Source organism: Diceros bicornis, chromosome 10 (genome assembly GCF_020826845.1).
Source record: "Diceros bicornis minor isolate mBicDic1 chromosome 10, mDicBic1.mat.cur, whole genome shotgun sequence".
Classification (NCBI taxonomy): Eukaryota; Metazoa; Chordata; class Mammalia; order Perissodactyla; family Rhinocerotidae; genus Diceros; species Diceros bicornis.
Window position 1 is genome coordinate 44,344,053 of NC_080749.1, and position 15,165 is coordinate 44,359,217.

Genomic DNA, 15,165 nt, shown 5'->3' on the forward strand with positions numbered 1-15,165 from the left:
AATAGCTGAAAACTTTCCTAACCTAAGGAAGGAAATAGACATCCATGTACAGGAAGCACAGAAAGCAGCAAACAAGATGAACCCAAAGAGGCCCACACCAAGACACGTTATAATCAAAATGTCAAGAATTAAAGATAAGAGAGAATCCTAAAAGCTTCAAGGGAAAGGCAAGAAGTTACATACAAAGGAAACCCCATAAGGCTATCAGCTGACTTCTCAGCAGAAACCTTACAGGCTAGAAGGGAGTGGCATGAGATATTCACAGTGATAAAAGGAAAAAGCCTATAGCCAGAATATTCTACCCAGCAAGGTTATCATTCAGAATGGAAGGAGAGATAAAGACTTCTCCAGACAAGCAAAAACTAAAGGCGTTTATCACCACTAAACTGGCCTTATAAGAAATGTTAAAGGCACTTATTTAAGTGGAAAAGAAAAGACCACAAATAGGAATAAGAAAATTATCAAAGAAAAAAATATAGGGTAAAGGCAAATATACAGCAAAGGTAGCTGATCAATCATCTATAAAGCTAATATTAAGGTCAAAAGATAAAAGTACTAAAATTATCTATTTCCATGATAAGAGGTTAACAGAAACAAACACACGCAAGAGGTTAAATATGATATCAAAAACATAAAACGTTGGGGTAGGGGAGTAAAAGTGTAGGTCTTTTAGTAAGAGGTCAAACTTAAGAGACCATCAACTTAATATAAATTGCTATTTACATAGTTTACTATACATGAACCTCATGGTAATCACAAACCAGAAACCTATAATAAATACACAAAAAATTAAGAGAAAGGAACCCAAACATAATACTAAAGAAAGCCATCAAATCATAAAGGAAGAGAGCAAGAGAAGAAGAAAGGAACAGAGAACTACAGAAAAACCCAGAAAAAAGTGACAAAGTGGCAATAAGTACATAGTTATTAATAGCTACTTTAAATGTCAATGGACTAAATGCTCCAATTAAAAGACATAGGGTGGCTGGATGGATAAAAAAACAAAACCCGTATATATGCTGCATACAAAAGACACACTTCAGACCTAAAGACACTCACAAACTGAAAGTGAAGGGATGGAAAATATACTCCATGCAAATGGCAACGAAAATAAAGCTAGGGTAGCAATACTTAGATCAGACAAAATAGACTTTAAAACAAAAACTCTAACAAGAGACAAAGAAGGGCACTACATAATGATAAAGGGAACAGTCCAACATGAGGATATAACACTTGCAAACATCTATGTACCCAACATAGGGGCACCTAAATATATAAAGCAATTATTAACAGACATAAAAGGAGAAATAGACAGTAACACAACAATAGTAGAGGACTTTAACACTCCAGTTACATCAATGGATAGATCATCCAAATAGAAGCTCAATAAAGAAACATTGGCCTTAACTGACACATCAGACCAGATGGACTTAGTAGATATATACAGAACATTCCATCCAAAAACTGCAGAATACCCATTCTTTTTGAATGTATATGGAACATTCTCCAGAATAGATCACATAATAAGCCACAAAACAATTCTCAATAAATTTAAGAAGATTGAAATAATACCAAGCATCTTTTCTGACCACAACAATATGAAACTAGAAATCAACTACATGAAGAAAGCTGGAAAAGCCACAAATACATGAAAATTAAACAAATGCTACCGAACAACTATTGAGTCAATGAAGAAATCAAAGGAGAAATCAAAAAATACCTGGAGAAAAATGAAAATGGAAATATGACATGCCAAAATTTATGGGATACAGCAAAAGTGGTACTAAGACGGAAGTTTATAGCAATACAGGCCTACCTCAAAAGACAAGAAAAATCTCATATAATTAAAGAGTGCACCTAAAGGAACTAGAAAAAGAAGAACAAACAAATCCCCAAATCAGTAGAAGGAAGGAAATAATAAAAATCAGAGCGGAAATAAATGAAATAGAGACCAAAGAAGAATAGAAAAAAATCAATGAAACTAAGAGCTTGTTCTTTGAAAAGATAAACAAAATTGACAAACTGTTAATTAGACTTACCAGGAAAAAAAGAGAGATGGCTCAAATAAATAAAATCAAAAATGAAAGAGGAGAAATTACAACGGATTCCTCAGAAATACAAAGGATTATAAAAAAATACTATGAAAAGCTATATGTCAACAAATTGGATAATCTAGAAGAACTGGATAAATCTTGGAATAATATAACCTTCAAAAAGTGGATCAAGAAGAAATAGAGGATTTGTATAGACCAATTACCAGTAAGGAGATCGAAACAGTAATCAAAAACCTCCCAAAAAACAAAATTCCAGGACCAGACGGCTTCCCCAGTGAATTCTACCAAACATTCAAAGAAAACTTAATACCTATCTTTCTCAAACTCTTCCAAAAATTTGAAGAGAAGAAGAGGCTTCCTAACTCATTCTATGAGGCCAACATTACCCTAATACCAAAACCAGACAAGGACAACACAAAAACAAAATTATAGGCCAATATCACTGATGAACATACATGCAAAAATACTCAACAAAATACTAGGAAATTGAATACAAGAATACATTAAAAAGATTATACACCATGATCAAGTGGGATTTATTCCAGGGATGCAGGGATGGTCCAACATCTGCAAATCAATCAACATGATACACCACATCAACAAAATAAAGAATAAAAATCATATGATCATCTCAATAGATGCAGAGAAAGCATTTGACAAGATACAGCAACTTTTATGATAAAAACTCTGCATAAAATGGGTATAGAAGGAAATTACCTCAACATAATAAAGGCCATATATGACAAACCCACAGCTAATATCATACTCAACAGTGAAAAACTGAAAGCTATCCCTTTAAGAACAGGAACCAGACAAGGATGCCCACTTTTGCCACTCTTATTTAACACGGTATTGGAAGTCAAAGCCAGAGCAATCAGGCAATAAAAAGAAATAAAAGGGATCCAAATTGGAAAGGAGGAAGTGAAAAGGAAAATCATGTCACTATTTGCAGATAACACGATTTTATACAGAAAACCCTAAAGAATCCACCAAAAAACTATCAGAAATAATAAATGAATATGGTAAAGTTGCAGGATACAAAATCAACATACAAAAATCAGTTGTTTCTATACCCTGACAATGAAGTCGAAGAAAGAGAAATTAAGAATACAATCCCAACAAAAGGACAATCACAACAAAAAGAATAAAATACCTAGGCATAAATTTAACCAAAGAGGTGAAAGACCTGTACATTGAAAACTATAAAACATTGCTGAAAGAAATCCAAGAAGACACAAAGAAATGGAAAGATATTCTGAGCTCATGGATTCTAAGAATTAACGTAATTAAAACGTTCATACTTCCTAAAGCAATCTACAAATTCAATGCAATCCTGATCAAAGTCCCAACCACATTTTTCACAGAAATAGAACAAAGAATCCTAAAATTTATATGTAACAACAAAAGACCTCAAATAGCCAATGGACTCCTGAGAATAAAGAGCAAAGCTGGAGGTATCACTCTCCCTGTTTTAAAAATATAGCACAAAGCTATAGTAATCAAAACAGCATGGTAATGGCACAAAAACAGAAAAACAGAGCAATGGAACAGAATCAAGAGCCCAGAAATAAATCCACACATCCATGGACAGCTAATTTTTGAAAGGGAACCAAGAATATGCAATGGAGAAAGGAAATTCTCTTCAATAAATGGTGTTGGGAAAACTGGACAGCCACATGCCAAAGAATGAAAGTAGACCATTATCTTACATTACACACAAAAATTAACTCAAAATGGATTAAAGACTTGAAAGTAAGACCTAAAACCATCAAACTTCCAGAAGAAAACATAGGCAGTATGCTCTTCAACATCCGTCTTAGTGGCATCTTTTCAAATACTATGTCTCATCAAATACTATGTCTTTCCAAGCAAGGAAAACAAAAGAAAAAATAAACAAATGGGACTACATCAGACTAAAAAGCTTCTGCACAGCAAAGGAAACCACCAACAAAATGAAAAGACAACCTAACAACTGGGAGAAGATATTTGCAAACCACATATCTGATAAGGGGTTAATATCCAAAATATATAAAGAACTCATATACCTCAACAACAAAGAAAAAAATAACCCAATTAAAAACTGGGCAAAAGATCTGAACAGATATTTTTCCAAAGAAGATATACAGATGGGCAGTAAGCACATGGAAAGATGTTCAACATCACTAATTATTAGGAAAATTAAATCAAAACTACAATGAGATATCACCTTACACCCATCAGAATGGCTATAATTAACAAGACAAGAAATAAGTGTTGGAGAGGATGTGGAGAAAAGGGAACCCTCACAAACTGCTAGTGGGAAGGTAAACTGATGCAGCCCCTACAGAAAACAATACGGAAATTCCTCAAAAAATTAAGAATAGAACTACCATATGATCTAACTATTCCACTTCTGGGTATTTATCCAAAGAACAAGAAAACACAAATGCATAGAGATATATGCACCACTATGTTCATTGCAGCATTATTCACTATAGCCAAGACTTGGAAACAACCTAAGTATCCATCAATGGATGAATGGATAAAGAAGATGTGGTATATATACACAATGGAACATTACTCAGCAATTAAAAAAAATGAAATCTTGCCATTTTTGACAACACGGATGAATCTTGAGGGTATTATGCTAAGTAAAATAAGTCAGATGGAGAAAGTCAAATACTGTGTGATTTTACTCATAAGTAGAAGATAAAAACAACAACAACAAACCAATACATGGATATAGAGATTAGACTGGTGGTTACCAGAGGGGAAGGCGGAAGGGAGGAGGATGAAAGGGGTGATAGGGCACATGTTTATGGATGGTAATTAGTCTTTGGGTGGTGAACATGATGTAGTCTACACAGAAATAGAAATATAATGATGTACCACCTAAAATTTATATAATGTTATAAACCAATGTTATCTCAATAAAAAAAAATAAAAAAACAGAGTAAAGTAATAGTCAATTAGAAAATCACGAAATAAGACAAAGTGAAAATACAGAGAAATTGAGAGAGAAAGCCATCTGGAGACATGGGGTGGGGTGAGGGGCACAAGTTCCAGAACGTAGGCTCCTTCCTGAGCGTCCCTCTACACTGTGGCACATGGCACTGTCTGGACCTTGCAGCTTTGTTTGTCCTTTTACTTATGAATTTAAAGAGTCTCAAAATGTATTCTTTTTCAATCCCAACAAGTCTTCACAGCTGCAGCGGAAAGGGTGGCTCCAATGGGAGGATGGATCTGATATATGTAGAAACAGGTATTCTCTTTTCTAAGTATGGATCATCTGTAAATATACAAAACCAATTGTAGGAATTTCCCTTTAGGGACCAAAGTCCTGTTTTTAGAGACAGGCCCACATTGGAGTTGTGAAGCCGTTCTTCTGCTTGTGAATGGTTTAGTCATGAACAGGCAAATGAGACCCCTCCAGCTATTATCTACCTTGGAAAGGTAGTGCTAGGGGTGTTCTTATGTTAGAGATGCCCAGTGGTTCCGAGGAAGGGTCGGGTCACAGCTTTGGGAACAGGCTTTACCCAGTTCACGTGGGGGATCCTGTGCTGTGCTGTCCCCACAAGTGTTCAAGATGTTTTCAATCTCTAAGTGACTAGTGCTAGTAAATTTCATTATAAGCTTTAGTCAAACACTTATTTCTGGTCCATGGGAATTACCTTTCTTTTAAAGTGATTTTTTGTTGTTGTTATAATGTTTTCCATTTAATTGAACTTGACTTAAACTGGATAAGAACCAAAATTAAGTTATGAAGAAAAACCAATTTTTTAAACTATGAAGAAGAAATAATAGGATGAAATAAAGAAGAGTCTTTAATAAGCATGAGGCAACCACATGAATGGTTTGGAACAGCCTCAAAATGCCTTTTATCTCGGCAACTATTAACATGAATAATGTTTTTCTAATATTTTCTAAAACTCTTTAGTCTAAAAGAGAGAATAATCCTTCTTAACTTTTTTAGTTCTGTTTGTTACACATTTTTTTTCCTAAGCCCTTCTAATTATTTTTTTCTTCTTTAAAAACAGGAAATTATGATTTGTCCAAGTTCAAAAGAACACAAATCCACTATAAAACAGGCATTTTCTTCCCCTCTACTCCCCAATCTCTAGACAATATTTTGTCATCTTTTGGAATGCTGTATTTAGCTTTCCTTAGTAACTTCTGGGTTAGGTAGGCCCAGGTAGAAAAACATCAGATGTTAATCTGGAGGCTTTTATACCCCAGTGAAGCAGAAAAGCTACCTACGCAGTAAGGCCCTTTGTAGCAGTGGACCTAAGACAACAGGAGCATTGAGAGAAAATGAGACCTCAGCAGCACTAGCTACTGCTAAGAAATTCTTGTTATATGAGATATCTGGTGCTGTAAGTGCTAAAAGAGTTTGATGACATTTTTTAAAATGCAACTTATTTTGAACACCATTGAGTTTTCCTGTTTTTAAAGAAATGTTAACTATCTTTAAAAACTTACAGATTTTCTGATTTGAAAAAGCTTTAAAGTCTCTACCTTCATAAACCCAGTCGGTTATTCCATTAAATATTACATCTTGTTCCCCAGTCCACGTGATCCTCTGACTTGGCGAATTTGGCTCATTTTTAACATAAATATCACTGTTCCAAACATATGCCTAGGAAGATTGAAAAAAATATTGATAAATAATAACATGTTTACTATATTTTGTCCTGGAGTTTTAAAAAACATTTATACATTATTTTATCCTAAAAAAATACTGGTATGCAAGTGTAATGATTATCTTAGGTTATACAATTTGAGCAAGCTAAAGAGTCATTTACCCCCTCCCCCTCACATTCTTAAATTAGAAGTATACAGGGTCTAACCCCCAAATAACCCTAAAAACACTCTTAATATATTAAAAAGAAGAAGCTTACAAGCACCGCTAACGACACGCTAAAGTGGATGAGAAGACCTAGAATACTGAGCAGGGCTATGGGACGATGTGTGCTTGTACATTTCTTTCTGGGGGAGGTGAGTAGAGGAAGTACAGTTGCATGTTGGAAGGGACAAGTCCAACTACAGATAAACACTCTGTCTTCCTGTTTAGATTCTTTTAGACTTCGGACATTCACCTGGGATGGTGGACATTCGGACATTCAATGACCTTCGGACATTCACTTCTGCATAGAACATGAAGATATATCTATAGTGACACAGAGAAAGTCACAGAACTAACAGAAAGCAGGTATGCCTCTGAAAAAAAAAATATCTAAGTACAACATAAATTAGAATTTAGGAGTTTAATGAACATTTTCCCAGTAAACAAAAAATTCTCTAATGGTAGTTCAGAAACTTTCAGGAATTGTACTTACAGTGGTAGGCTAATAAAATATTATTTTAGGCAATAACACTATATTTGATAGTGAAGTATTGGCTTCCTAAGTGTCTGCTCTGTATCAGGGTTAGTAGCTTCTGCATATGAAAGATATGAGTCATTATTTTTCTGACAACAGGAAAGACTCACTAACCAATTTATGACCCTCTGGTGACCATGCGATCCACTGCGTGTTGTCTGGAATTCTGTCTTCTGTAATCAGCTGCCTGGAGAAAAGATAAAAGGAAACATTACCAAATGAATAAATCACAGTGGGATTGCTTTTTTTAAAAAAACTATTATTACACTAGAAAAGCATAATAGATTTTATGTGGAAGTAACTGACCTTTTATTTAAGTCATAAATGTCATATGAAGCTGTGTAGGAATGCCTCCATTGCTATAAAAGAAAACAGACATTTCAGGCTTTTGTGATTCTTGATAGTTTGGCTACCTGCTATAGGAGCTCAAGATGAGAGAGAAAGTAATGTATCATTGTATAATTTCAAATTTATCCTATCTTATAATTCCCTATCTAGAATTTTGGAATTAGAAAGTATCTTAAAGACCATCTAGTATAAACTCCTTTGGACTTCATCTATAACCTAGCTCTGCATCACCTCTGCCAAGGAGCCTCCCCAAGACCGTGGTGGGCTGAAGTGCCACTTCCTGTGCAAACAGTATTCCTAGCACTTACCACAGCATGTTAAGTTCACCTGTTTAAGAAAATGCAAATTTTCACTTTTCAACCATCTTACTGGCAAAATACTTAAAAGATCTATAATTCTATCGCTGGTGGTGATGTGCAGAAATGTTTACTTTCCTACATTGATCATGAAAATATAAAGTGTTACAGATTTTTAAAAAGCCACTTGGCAATATAGATTAAAATTGAAATACATATGCCATCAATATTTTAAACAACCATCTTAAGAAGCTAAAAAATGAAAAGCAAATCAAATACAAAGAAATTAGAATAAAAGAAATAATAAAGGTAAAAGCAGTAATTAAATAGAAAATATACAATAGAGAAAAATCAAAGCCAAAAATTGGTTCAAGACTAGTAAAATTACTAACATAATAAGAGTGAGAAACAAAAGTATGAATGACTAACATCAGAAATGAAAAATGGGATACCACAACAGACTCTGTAGACATTAAAAGATTATAAGACTCTATTATAAACATTTTTTGCCAAGAAATTTTACAAGTTAGAAAAAAGGACAAATTCCTTGAAAAACAAGTTATCAAAAGTGAGACAAGAAAAAATGGAAAATCTGAATAGCCTTACATCTAATAAACAAATTGAATCCATAAATAAAAACCTGAGGACAAAGAAAACTCCAAACTCAAGTAACTGCACCAGCATTTATATATAACTTTATGTGAGATTATATATAACCATATATAAGCAAATAACCTTATCTTATCATTTATCCAAATGAGTTGAAAACTTTTACCCACACAAAAAACCTACACACAAACTTTTATAGCAGCTTCATTCATAATGGCCAAAACTTGGAAGCAACCAAGACGTCCCTCCACAGATGAATGGATAAACAAACTGTGGTCCATCCAGACAAGGGAATATTATTCAGCAATAAAAAGAAGTGGGCTATCACATCACAAAAAGTCATGGAGGGATCTTAAATGCATATTGCTAAGTGAGAGAAGCCAATCTAAAAAGGCAACATACTGTTTGGTTCCAACCATAGGACATTCTGGAAAAGGCAAAATTATGGAAATAGTAAAATGATCAGCAGTTGTGAGGGGTTGGGGCGAGAGGGGGATGAATAGGAGGAGCACAAAGGATTTTCAGGACAGTGAAAATATTCAGTATGATACTATAATGATAGATACATGCCATTATATATTTGTCAAAACCCACAGAATGTACAACATGAAGAGTGAACCCTAATGTAAACTCTGACTTTAGCTAATAATAATGTATGAATATTGGCTCATCAATTGTAACAAATGTACCACGCTAATGCAAACTGTTAATAATGGGAGAAAATGCAATGGAGGCGGGGGGGGCAGTGAGGGAGTATATGGGAACTCTCTGTACGTTCTGCTCATTTTCTGTAAACCTAAAGCTGTTCTAAATGATAAAGTCTATTAATTTAAAAATAAATGAATTAGAGCTATACCAGATGACTTGGAGAAAGTTCCACATGGTATCATTGAGTGACAAGTGCAATTTACAGATAAGTATGGAAAATACGATTCTATTTTTATAAAATAAGCAATAACTAAAAATAATCTTTATGTTCATATAATTATATGAATAAGGAGAAAATATAAAATATGGAAAGATATACACTGGATTCTTAACATGGCTACATGGGGAAAAGGCAAGGGAATGAGGAGTAAGGAGGCAAGCAAATAAAAAAATGACTGAAGATAAAAAATATATATATGATCACAGATTTCCATTTATGAAAAAATATGTTTATATGTGGATGCATATATAAATTAAAGATATTTTAAAATAAATTATTTGTCTATACATCTGTCTTCTCCACCATACTCCTAGAGGTAAGAAATCGTTGTATTTTATCTTTAAATACCTGGAGTCTGGTCTAGTACAAGCCACATAGTATGTATTCAAGAAATGAACCAAACTAAAATAAAAATCAAATTTTACCTTGAGGATAAAATAGATGAAATGGGTAACCCAAAGACACTCAGCTGTATAACGGCAGAGCTGAGACACAAGCCAGCGTTCCTAACCTTGAAGAATATTTCCCACTTATCATTTGTGACCATCCTATCCTTTCATGTCAACAAATATTTATTAAGTCCCCAATTTTTGCAAGTCATACATTCCTTTTTGAATCCTAGATTATCTTGACACAATCCATGCTTGTTTCTGGGAAACCTCTGAGTATAATACTTGCTAGATCCAAAAGGTGTGGTACAGGCTAAAACTATTAAGAGGTTTAAGAAAGTTTGAGGTCATCTCAGGAGGACAGATCCATCAGGGGTTATAAAAGGAAACCCAAGATGTTTGGTACGTTCACTTCATGTTTTGAAACAGACCATCAATCTATTTGGGTTATAAACATTGGCAGCTATCCTCCATCAGGCATTCCTGGATAAGATAGGCTTCCTCTCCTTGAAGAGTTCATAGTTGAATGCAGGACATGGACAAGTAAATACAAGAAAAGAGTCACAAGAGATATCATGGAGGTGGGTGGGGAGAGGCAGGAATCATAAATTAGGCCTTGGGGAGTGAGAGAGGCCCATAGAAAAAGTGATTCTCAGACTCAGTTTCAGTGGCAGGGGACTGCCACACAGAGAAGTGGGGGGAAGGCATCGTAGCAGAGAGAAGTTGAAACACAAAGATGGGAAAGATCATGTTTAAGAGCACAAGCTTTGGAGTCTTCTAACCTGGATTCAAGTCTTGCTATAGACTGAATGTTTGTTTCCCCTCCAAAATTATATGTTGAAATCCTAACCCTCAAGGTGATGCTATTTAGAGGTGGGGCCTTTGCGAGGTGACTAGGTTATGAAGGTGGAGCCCTCATGAGTGGGATTAGTACCCTTATAAAATAAACTCCAGAGAGATCCCTTGCCCCTTCTACCATGTAAAGACACAGGGAGAAAACAGCCAACTATGATCCAGGAAGCAGGGCACCACTAGACACTGAATATGCTGGCACCTTGGTCTTTGACTTCTCAGCTTCCAGAACTGTGAGAAATAAATTTCTGTTGTTAAGCCCCTCAGTCTGTGGCATTCTGTTATAGCAGCCCAAATGGACTAAGACAAGTCTCCACTGTGTAATATCAGGCAATTTCTTTCTAAGTTTCAATTTTCTTTTTAGAAAAATGGGGATAATGATAGCAACAATCTCAGGTGCATGAGAATGCATGTGAAGTGCTTAGCAGGACTCCTGGAACATTGTCAACTTGTATACATGACGCAACTACTATTATCTCTAGAGTATTGTGCAATAAGTGGAGATCCTAGGAGAACATCCATATCAGGCTGTATGGTACTTATTTATTCATATTTTCACTCACTCACTCACTTATTTTTTTGTAGCCACAACTTAGAAGTAATAATTAATCTTTCTGGATGCACTAACTCAGTCATGGAGAAGCCATGGAAGAATCTAAAGAACACTGCATAGTAGACCTCCAAGGAAATGGAAGAAAACCAGACTTGTCTTTGTTCTGGATATGTTTCTTGAGAGTTGATTAGTCAACACATTTATGCTGTACAGAAAATTCTATTGGATATGCTGGGAAGTAAAATAGAAGATATATTCTCTACTTTCAATAACCTTATAACTTAGTTCTTTGCAATAAAATGTATGAAGAAAGTAAAATAAGCTAATGTGATAGAGAGTGAATTGTCGAGCGTGGGGGAACAGAGTGGCAGGGGTCAACGTTAGATAAAGGGATCCAAGAAAGCCTGAACCTGTGTTACTAAAAAGGGAGAGCCATATCATGATCAAAGGAAGAAGGTTCCAGGGGGAAGCATTAGCAAATGGTTTGGCCCTTAGATGGGAATGAAAGGGATGTTTGAGAAAAATAAAGAGCCATGCACTTAAAAGTCCTTAACTGTGGATTATTGACTCACCTAGGAGCCCTTAAATCTACCCATACCTGGGCCCCACCCATAGCTAAGCTGAGTTTTGCTGTGGGGTAGTCTGCAGGCATCTCTATTTTTTAAAAAACCTCCCCAGGTGATTCTAAGGTGCAGGCAGAGGTGGGAAGCACAGGCCAAGCATGGTGAGTGCAGAGAGGGTGGTAGGAGATGAGTTCAGAGGGGCTGACTGGGGTCCAGTCACACAGGCTTCTGAGGACGCTGAGGTTAGAGTTGGTGTTTTACTCTGAAGGTAATGGGAAGCCACTGATCACGATCATAACATAATATAACTAAGGTTTTAAAAGGGGCATTGTGGATACTGCCCGAAAAGCATAGACGGTGGGATGTGGGGGACAGAGTGAAAAAAGCAAAAGCAGTTAAAACTCCAGTGACACAGCAATACAAATTACCAATGATGGTTGTCCAGCTAAGGTCTACCAGCGAAATACATCCATTAGTCCGCATCACATGGCACTATATACTTTGTTTTCAATGCAGAATCTCTCTACAGGTTTTTAATCTTTCCTACATGTCTCAAAACTTCCTATACTCAACAACTGTCGTCAAATCCATGAGTAACCAAAAAGTTGCAGTTAAAAGTTACTGGCAATTTGGGCCGGCCCCATGGCTTAGCGGTTAAGCGCGCGCTCCGCTGCTGGCGGCTCGGGTTCGGATCCCCGGGTGCGCACGGACACACTGCTTCTCCGGCCATGCTGAGGCCCGTCCCACATACAGCAACTAGAAAGATGTGCAGCTATGACATACAACCATCTATTGGGGCTTTGGGGGAAAAAAATAAATAAAATTAAAAAAAAAAAAAAAGTTACTGGCAATTTGCAGCCATTCCAAACATGAAGAGAGTGTGTGATTAAGCTGTAACCTTTCCTGAGTGTGTGAGAATTTGACGTTGGGCTGGGTGACTGGAGGAAGCTGAGTGCTCTCTGCAGGGTGTTGATGACCAGTGCTGAGGTGCCCCCTTTAGACTGGTTTGTATGTGGTGGGACCTGAAGGCTGGGAGGTGGTCTGAGTCTCTTCTAGAGGAAGAGAAGTTTAACTTTTTTTTAAAGCAAATACTTTTTGAGACTTTTACTGTATCTAAAACTGAGATAAAGGAAGTAAGAGGTTCTAATACTAGAGGTACAAGTCAGACATGTAAATTTACTTTCAAATTATAAGTTCTATTTTATTAACTTAAGGTTTTAATATCTATAATATACTATTACTTATACTTTTTAGTATTTGAAAACACTGAAAATGAATTTCTTTTAAAACATTTGTTGGAATTATCCTTTATGAATGAGAATGATCATTTCTCCTTTTGATGCTGAATTAATGAGTTTTTAGTGCCTATTATATTACTGAGGTGTCAATCTTAAATATTCATAGACTTGAAATCAGCTATAAAATAACATACTCAGAGGATTCTATAAATGTCACAGTAAGAAAGCATTTCCTTTACCTTCAGATAGTTGTACTCTAAGAGAACAAACTGTCCATCAGGAGATACTGAATAATCATTTATAGAATGTTCAAATTCATCCTGTCAATCAAGGAGAAAAAAAACAACAATTGAACAATTTCATTTAACTGCCATTATTGACCACTTACTATGTAGAGGGTAAGGTTCTAAATGTGTGGTTCATGCCTTGGAAGCTCCCAGCCTAGGAAAGATGGTACATTTCCCCACACAAAGGACCATAATGCAAGTGGATGGTGGTCAGGGTAGGAGAACCTGGGAGGGAAGGATTAATTCTAATGGAGGAAAGATGGCTGTGAGGTTGTGAGGCTGTGAAGGATCAGGTACAGAGAGAACTTTATCAGTAGGGGGAACAGCATGAGCAAAAACTCAGATGCGAGAAAGGACATGCATATTTAGAGACTGTCTACAGGTTACATGTAACAGGACAGGATGTGTCAGACAAAGTAGAAGGTGAGAGGACACAAAATTAGAAAAACAGCTCGGACCTAAATATAAGAAGTGGAACTATGAGCTACTTTTTGCACATAAATGTGATAGAATCTCATCTGTCTTTTACAAAGATGCTCTGGTGACACAGTGGCTGAGATAAGATGAGAGAGGCTGCATCAGCTTTGAACTTGGGCAATGCAGTGGTCTGACCTACAGAACGGAGATAGGAACACAAGTTAGAATACTTACTATCACGAGATTAAACAAGGTCTTGAACCAGGATTATACAGTGGAAATGGAAATCCGAGAGACACTTGACATTGCAGAGGGAGAATCAACAGGGTTTGTTGAGGACTAAATATGGGGGATGCCAGAGGAATCAAGGAGGATTCTGAGGTTCTAGCTTAAGTAACTTGGAAGAGGGCACTATTTACCAAGATTGGGAACTCGGGAAAAGGAATAGGATGTTTAAAGTTTGCTAAGAGAATGAAGGGAGATAACTAGTTTAGCTTGAAATCCTGAGTTTAACATGCCTGCAGGCCATCCATGTACAGAAGCCAGCAAGTTATTGGAAACAGAGGTTTAGATCTTGGGAGAATGTTAGTGTTAAAAGTGTGTATTCGAGAAACAGGACCAGAAAGGAGAGTGTGGATGCTGTGGAAGTGCCTGAGATTCACTGAAGGAGAACATGCAAAGCGAGGAGAGAGGCCAGCAAGCAAAGACAGAGCCCTGAGGAGCACTTACACTTAGGAGTATGGGCAGAGGAGGAGGAATCGTCAAAGGAGACTAAAAAGTAGCCAAGGCAGGGAGCATTCCAAGAAGGAGAGAAAGATCCACTGTGCCATATGCTGCAGAGAGAGTCCAACAGGATGAGAAACGAAAGTACTCATGATTTGAAAGGTTATGAAAAAAAATCCCCAGAATTTCCTTAAAGTATGAATTAATTATATGATTAAACATACAAATGTACTGTTCTCCAAGAAAATGGAGCTGTTTCCATATTCAGCATTGAATAGCAAGATATTATTTTCTTGTTTGTAGAGATATTCATGATCTAAAGAGAGAAAATGGCCAGATCAATATTTCAAGTTGCTATTAAACATCTTCATAAGCTAAAAATTATGCAACAAAAATTTAATATTTAATTTCACACAAGTACTAAGTAAGCATTTGTAAGTTGGAAAAACATTAACTGATGAATACTACATTAGTAGGCATTCATTTTTCCATCATTATTGTCAAGATTTCAATTCACGTTTAACTTTTTTTTTTTTTTTTTTGTGAGGAGA

At 36.1% G+C, this 15,165-nt stretch overlaps 1 protein-coding gene across 1 annotated transcript in view; it reads right to left on the minus strand.

Annotated features, from left to right (window-relative positions):
• The window catches only part of DPP4 (dipeptidyl peptidase 4), an 86,317-nt gene that overhangs the window by 47,319 nt on the left and 23,833 nt on the right, over positions 1-15,165 (minus strand). Inside the window, exons 4-8 of the mRNA XM_058549102.1 lie at positions 14,839-14,930; positions 13,427-13,507; positions 7,718-7,770; positions 7,526-7,598; positions 6,549-6,669 (exon numbers count right to left, since the gene is read on the minus strand). Of these exons, the coding sequence (XP_058405085.1) occupies positions 6,549-6,669; positions 7,526-7,598; positions 7,718-7,770; positions 13,427-13,507; positions 14,839-14,930 (420 nt within the window). The remainder of the gene's footprint in view (positions 1-6,548; positions 6,670-7,525; positions 7,599-7,717; positions 7,771-13,426; positions 13,508-14,838; positions 14,931-15,165) is intronic.